This window comes from Sebastes umbrosus, chromosome 15, assembly GCF_015220745.1.
Source record: "Sebastes umbrosus isolate fSebUmb1 chromosome 15, fSebUmb1.pri, whole genome shotgun sequence".
Taxonomy (NCBI): Eukaryota; Metazoa; Chordata; class Actinopteri; order Perciformes; family Sebastidae; genus Sebastes; species Sebastes umbrosus.
Window position 1 is genome coordinate 23995811 of NC_051283.1, and position 7781 is coordinate 24003591.

At 35.2% G+C, this 7781-nt stretch overlaps 1 protein-coding gene across 1 annotated transcript in view; it reads right to left on the minus strand.

Annotated features, from left to right (window-relative positions):
• csnk2b (casein kinase 2, beta polypeptide) overlaps window positions 1-5221 on the minus strand; it is a 10074-nt gene extending 4853 nt beyond the window's left edge. The window contains exons 1-4 of the mRNA XM_037794920.1: window positions 5042-5221; window positions 2252-2333; window positions 1464-1566; window positions 491-606 (exon numbers count right to left, since the gene is read on the minus strand). Coding sequence (XP_037650848.1) covers window positions 491-606; window positions 1464-1566; window positions 2252-2323 — 291 coding nt within the window. The 5' untranslated portion in view covers window positions 2324-2333; window positions 5042-5221. The remainder of the gene's footprint in view (window positions 1-490; window positions 607-1463; window positions 1567-2251; window positions 2334-5041) is intronic.
• Between the last annotated feature and the right edge of the window lie 2560 nt (window positions 5222-7781).

Genomic DNA, 7781 nt, shown 5'->3' on the forward strand with positions numbered 1-7781 from the left:
ACTGATGAAGTTTTCTTTTATATTCTATTTATTTAGCATTTTCAGTGTCATAGCATAAGAGATGCTTTTCAGTTTTATAGCCAACTGTGACATGTTGTCTTTTGGGAAAGTGCTTGTTCAGTGTTCCTACAGTAGTGTTTCAAATGTTCCTTATTTTCTATAATGCAAATAGTTTACCAAAGTTGCCACCGGGTAAAATGCTACCTCAGCCCCCAGCAGGAGGATTTTTTGTCTTTGACACTTGCACTGTCTGTTCAAAAAATAATGCATTTGTTGTTTTTTCTCGCTGTTCCGAACTTGCATCGAACTGTGACTTTGGTTTACCGTTGCACTCCTACTGAATATATAAAGTCGTCAGCAGTGTTTGAACTGACTTTCATCTCACTTGGTGTAAATAATTTCCCACCCTGTCAAGAAGAAAGTAATGGAAAAACAGTTTCCCTAATGCAGACATGGGGTAGTGGATTCTGCTGACGCAGCTGGCGCCTACCATCTGTGCAATGCCTCGGTTAGTGAGGATGTAGCGTGCGTGGATGAGGCCGTACAGCATCTCAGCTGCCTGCTCGATCAGGTCACTCTGGTTGGGATTGTCCTCCAGCTCCTCGTCTGAAGTCAGAAGGGAAAAAGAGAACATTGTTGGTGTCTACATTTCCTTTTGATAGTTCACAGAGATGCAAAACTGTGCTGAGAAAGATCTTCAAAAGCACAGGGAATACCAAAAATACAACAGAGAGAGTGCTCCTGTTAGATGTGTTTTGTCTTTGAAGAATAGGGACACGTAATTGTTCAAAACGTTACTCACACGGTTTCAAAGATCCTGTGAAAATGTACAATGACTTAGAGGGGAAACAAACCTGTAATGCTGGGTGTTAAAGTATGTGTAATCACCTGACAAGGAGAGAAGCAGCCTGCACAGCAGCTGAGCAGGATAGACAGCATTAAAACAAAAGAATGCTGAGATCAAATGTTCATTTTCATTTTTCTGTTTTAATTGATGACGTGTGTAGCAGTGCTCTTTTAATCCGCCATTTGACAAAAATGAAGGGGGTGCAGGTATGGCCCTTAAAGTGGTAAGAAAAAACGCCAGAACTAAGTTCTTGGCCAGAAAGTCAGTTCTTGTAACTGTGCATGTACATTGACGTCGTAACCATGTAAGTGTCTTTTTAAAATGAACTGTCAGATAAACAAAACAGATTAGCAGAGCAGAATACATTACAGTCAGGATCACTAATGATAGTCTCCTGAATGAAACACCTGCAACTCCTTTACTCTTACATGTCTTGATCTCTGTTACACGTGTTAGCTGTTAAATGAAGATGCTTATCAACATTTGGTCTCAGCATTCAGTTTTTAAAGCTGTTAAAAGGATTCTTCTGTGGATGTTTCGGATGATTTACTCTCCCAACTAACCAGTGCTTAACTAAATTTGAGAGTGTGTGGAGGCATGAACATAAGATACAGACCTGGTTCAAGGTCCAGGATCATGTCTAGGGCCTGGCGGTAGTGGGGAACCTGCTCATTGAGCCCCGTCAGGTTGAACTTGTCCTGGATGTAGTCTTCATCCACCTTTATTTGGAGGAATCAGATGAGAAAACTGATTATTTGGAAAGAAGTCAGTGTGGCATATAAGTGACAGGATAGGTTCACGTTTTTTAAAGTTAATGCCAAAACTACATTGAATTGTAGTCGCTTTAATCATTCCTCTTGTACATATGGGCAGGGAAGAGATCTTTTCTAATTGTGATACCAAGATCTGGTGTTCAAAAATCCAAAATCACAAATTGGAGTTACATTATGTTGGGATCTTTTCAGGGCAAGTATGAACAGGAGAAAATATTACAGTGACCAATAACTCTTTAAGCAGATATGGGCAGTAACACTTCTCAATCAGAGTGTTAGTTACTTTGCCCAGCTCGTAGATTGCTTAGATTTCCTACCACCAAAGTAAGTTTGTATGGTCATTCACATTCCTCCGGTACCAAGTTTTAATGAAGGGATCTGGGAGTGAAATGTCTGAACTCTGGGAGATATTAATGCAGAACCTGATATTCCTAGATAAGGGCTAGATCTGGCTTTGTCCCTTGTTTGTGGAGTGAAAGTAGCAGTAAGAGACAACAATATGGAGTGTAATAAGCTCTACTCTAGTTCTGCTTTACAATAACAGCTTTTATTTTAACTTCATTTTTGATAGGTCTCTACATGGATGGCAACAATTCATATTCACAGACATATCAGACAGAAAGCAACTCACCTCACAGAAAAACTCATTCCCCCTCAGACCACAGAACCAGGAGATCCATGACACTTCCTCTGAACTGCTCATCTCTGAAGACCTGTAAAAAGACGTGAAAATGTTGTTATTGTTTTGTTTTCTCCTGGGGTTGGTTGGAGGTCCTTTGTATAAGCCTGTGGCTTCTTGACCTCTCCTGACACATTTCTTGTTTGTTTTTTTCCCATTTTCATTGACTGGATTTTGTGCAGTTTTATATATGTGCAAATAAAATAAATAAAATAAATAAAATAAATAAAATAAATAAAATAAATAAAATAAATACTCCAGTTATGATCCAGAAATAAATTACCAATAAACACTGAATTCATACTCCTCTCTGCAACATAATAACCTACAAAAATAATACTTCCAGTGTCCAAATTCATATCTTCCAATTGGTCAAATTAATATTTTCACAATGTTAATGCAATACATTACTTGTCATGACAAGAGGAACTTAACGCTAATAGCTGTATAGCTAAAGCAATGGCTCAGTTAAGCTGCTGAACACAGACCATACCCATTTTAAATTACTGTTATTTAGAGGAACTTTAAGATATGTTGTTCTCATATATTCTTATTTATTGGCTTTTATTGCCATAATCATATGTATTTATATGGTTCTTATTTTAACTTGTCCCTCCAACTGCTCCATGCCTTTAATATGTTTCCTTTGACTTAACTAATTATTGGTTGTCTGTTGTATGTATGGATGGATGGACTGGGAATGCTACACATGAATTGCCCCCTTGGGGATAAATAAAGTTGTCTGAACTGAACTGAGTACAGTGCTCCCACATGAGTATACATATATTTCTTACTATTATAAGACATGATGAAATGACAATTTTGTTTTATGTTTTTATGCTTTTTTTCTAATATGAATAGTATGCTGTGCTTTTGTTGGTGGGAGACATTTCCACAATGTTAACATAATATAGAGTAACTTAGTTAAAACGTTCAGTTTTTATGCACCAAATATCTGGAACAAGCTCCCAGAAACCTGCAGGACCAACTCCAACTCTGAGGTCTTTTAAATCAAAGCTTAAAACGTTCCTGTTTGCTGCTGCTGCCTTTTATTAAACCAGATATTTATAGCTTGTTTTTTTTTCCTAAACTTTAATGTTTTTATAACTGTTTTAATTATGTCTTAATGTACTTTTGCACAATGTTCTTGAATGTTTATGTAAAGCACTTTTAATTGCCCTGTTGCTGAAATGTGCTATAAAGATAAAGCTGCCTTGCCTACACAGCTATCAGCGTTAAGTTACTCCTGTCATGACAAGAGTAACTTAACGCTAATAGCTGTATAGCTAAAGCAATGGCTCAGTTAAGCTGCTGAACACAGACCATACCCATTTTAAATTACTGTTATTTAGAGGAACTTTAAGATATGTTGTTCTCATATATTGTTTCTTATTTTTTGGCTTTTATTGCAATAATCATATATATTTATACAGTTCTTATTTTAACTTGTCCCTCCAACTGCTCCATGCCTTTAATATGTTTCCTTTGACTTAACTAATTATTGGTTGTCTGTTGTATGTATGGATGGATGGACTGGGAATACTACAAATGAATTGCCCCCTTGGGGATAAATAAAGTTGTCTGAACTGAGTACAGTGCTCCCACATTAGTATACATATATTTCTTACTATTATAAGACATGATGAAATGACAATTATGTTTTATGTTTTTATGCTTTTTTTCTAATATGAATAGTATGCTGTGATTTTGTTGGTGGGAGACATTTCCTTTATAAGTTTATAAGTTTTTCGACATACTATACTATGACTTTTTTCACTGTTTTCGACATACTGAACTAGGACTTTTTTCAACATACTATAGTATGACTTTTTATCACTTTTTTCACTATTGTAAGACTGATGAGATGACAATTTTTTAAATGTTTTTATGCTTTTTTTCTAATATGGATATAGTATGCTGTGATTTTGTTGGTGGGAGACAAATGTGTTTTAGTCAATAAACCACATACATTTCATTCTCACTGTGCAATTTCATTTTCCACTTGGTGGGAGACATTTCCACAATGTTAACATAATACAGAGTAACTTAGTTAAAACGTTCAGTTTTTATGCACCAAATATCTGGAACAAGCTCCCAGAAACCTGCAGGACCAACTCCAACTCTGAGGTCTTTAAAATCAAAGCTTAAAACTTTCCTGTTTGCTGCTGCTGCATTTTATTAAACCAGATATTTTAAGCTTGTTTTTATTTTCTAATCTTTAATGTCTTAATGTACTTTTGCACTTTGTCACAATGTTCTTGAATGTTAATATAAAGCACATTTTAATTGCCCTGTTGCTGAAATGTGCTATACAGATAAAGCTGCCTTGCCTACACAGCTCTCAGCGTTAAGTCACTCCTGTCCTGTCAGGAGTGACTTAACGCTAGCACCTGTGTAGCTAAAGCTGCTAGCTGCTGCTCAAACCTGATGAAGGCTAACGTTAAGCTAACCAGCTAGCCAGCTTCTCAACACTGTTAAATGTATATAAAGTGGTCGTTTCAGTTCAGTTTTTTTAATCTCAAATCGCTCAAAAACACGTTATTAGAGATAAAAACAAACTTAAATGTAACGGTGTGGTCATACAAGACGTCAATGTAGCCGACGTTAGCTCGCTATGCTAAGCTAAGCTAAGCCCAATATGGCGGATCGTTTATAAACTAGGCCTCATGACAAACATCAGCTTCTTTAACCTCTGTGTTTAATACTTTATACACCGTTATGTGAGCGAGTCTGTCAACTTACCTAACGTTCAACTTCTATACTCCTTAAAGAATCCCGACAGATCAGAAATGGATCGATCTCACCGGTTGTAAATAAGATAATAATATAATAAGATAATGGACAGCAGCTCCAGTTCAGCCTCTAGTGTTACCTCTTCTTCTTCTTCTTCCTCTTCCTCCTGCCGGGACGTCACAGCGCTGATGACGCGCTGCTGCCACCCACTGGTTACTGTGAGTTACACCTTGTACTCACATGCCTTGCACCTGTATTTCCATGCTTTAATATAAAATATAATAAATGTTTTTCATGATTTTAAGTTTTGTTTAAGTGTATTTACTTTTGTCTAACAAAGCACCGTCAGTCTGTATTAAAGCTCTGCAGGCTTCACTGGTTCAGTAAGCAGAATGTGGTTCAAAAAAATCTAGCGAGGTAAAAAGGCCACGTCACCTGGTTTTCAGTCTAATCTTTCTACAGCTAACTTCTGAGATAATAATTCACATAATTTATCAGTATAATACATTGTGTCGTCACAGTTCATACAAATGAAGACAAATAGTTAATTCTTCTCATAAAAATAAGAGTAAAAATATTCACACCAAGCGCCTCTTCCTTGTAAACTGTAAGTTCTGAGTTATTTTTCCAAATGAAAATGTAAATTGTAAAGCCACCCCCCAGTGTATGTACTTTATTATAACACACACACACCCACAACAGCCTGTTCTCCCTCCTGCCCTCTGGTAGGAGATACAAATATATAATTCATACACCTTCTCACACAAAAATATATCTTATACTGTAAATGTTCTTAATGTATATGTTCTTAATATGCCTGTATATGTTCTTTATATGCCTGTATATGTTCTTAATATGTCCTTGTACAAAGTATTTCCTTTTATAATTGTAATGTAAATTAAATTGTAATGTAAATGTAATATAACTTATTATTTTAATGGAGCTTAAGCTCCATTAAAATAATAAACATACAAATATGTGAAATACTTTTTGCTGGGAATTCCCAGCAAAAAGTATTTCATATGTTTGTACCTGTATAACGGGCGTGACAATGAACATCTTGAATCTTGAATTTAACATATTTTTTATTCTACTTTATTATCTTACAGTACAGTGCTCCCACATGAGTATACATATATTTTTCACTGACTTTTTTTTACTCTTTTCAAGACACTATGACTTTTTAAACTTTTTTTTCGACAGTCTAAACTATGACGTTTTTAGACATACTATATTATCACTTTTTTCGACCTACTATATTATAACCTAGTCTCACTTTTTTCGAGATACTATACTATGGCTTTTATCACTTTTTACGAAGTACTACTATGACGTTTTTATTACTTTTTTCAACATACTTTGAATTCTTTCGACGTACTATACTATGACTTTTTTATAAGTTTTTCGACATACTGAACTATGACTTTTTTATCACTTTTTTCGACATATTATATGACTTTTTTCAATTTTCTTCACTATTGTAAAACTGATGAGATGAGAATTTTTTTTTATGTTTTTATGCTTTTTCTAATATGGATAGTATGCTGTGATTTTGTTGGTGGGAGACAAATGTGTTTTATTCAATATACCACATAAATAGTGTCAACCATTTTCAATAACATGCTGTGTCTTTGTTTTTAGACTGACATTTCCCTACCCTCCAACCACCAACTTCTTCTAGTTACTGTCAGTATAGCCTAAAATGCAAATATCAACTTAAAGACTAAACTAATATATCACAGTGAAATTTTTATTTTATTATTTTTTTTAATGCTACTTAACTTACTGTTTTCTTAATGGAGCTTCCCAGCAAAAAGTATTTCACACGATTGTACTTGTATAACCGCTGTGACAATAACCATCTTGAAATAATAGTGTAGTGGTCGTTGATGAGGTGGATGTATACTGGTAGGTAGATGGGTAGTAGGTTACCGAGAAGGACGTGGGTGTACTCTCCTATATATTCTAATGGCTTTTTGGCTGATAGGTGGATATACAGTAAACCACCAAAAAAGAAAGAGGTGGGTATACCCCATATACTGTACCTGCGTATACCCTCCATTACACCACTAGTAATACTGTAGAAAAAGTACGGCTTTTACAGATACCTCTTCTGTTTGGTGTGTTCAAGTGAAGTCAGTGAAGTCAGTTGTCAAACAGGAACATTTGTAAGTTACTAAATTCACTCATTTTAAATTCATTAATTCTAACAGCGTCCAGGTTTGCTTATTGGTTGTCTCGCGGGTCTGAACATAACTTGTGAATTCTGCTTTGCAGCAGAGATGACTCTAAAATGTCAGATACTGTATATATCCCACTTAAACGGACTGATATTACTATAAAAGATGAGTAAATATTCACTGTGAAAAAATATCTATCTCGTGAAATTGAACTGAAAATAGCTAGAAAGCACATTTACCAGTTCACAAATGTATAGTGTGCTCTGGGAAATTGCTGACAGTAATATAGCCTAAAGCATATATGACTAGTAGCAGGGTCCTCCAAGTCCCATTTTGATGACATTAAGCCTTGTTTTGATTTCACTATAGTTTCTTAAATGCTAAGTTAGCCACATATTCTAGATTTTTTTACAAAATTGGTAACATTTCTAATGTGGTTTTGTGGTAACTTTACATTATAATACAAACAAATAATGTCTACAGAATTATATGTACTTAAAAAATAAATGTCAGGACAATAGATTAGATTTCGTCCTTCATGGAGAACATTTTTAACTAATAACATGGCT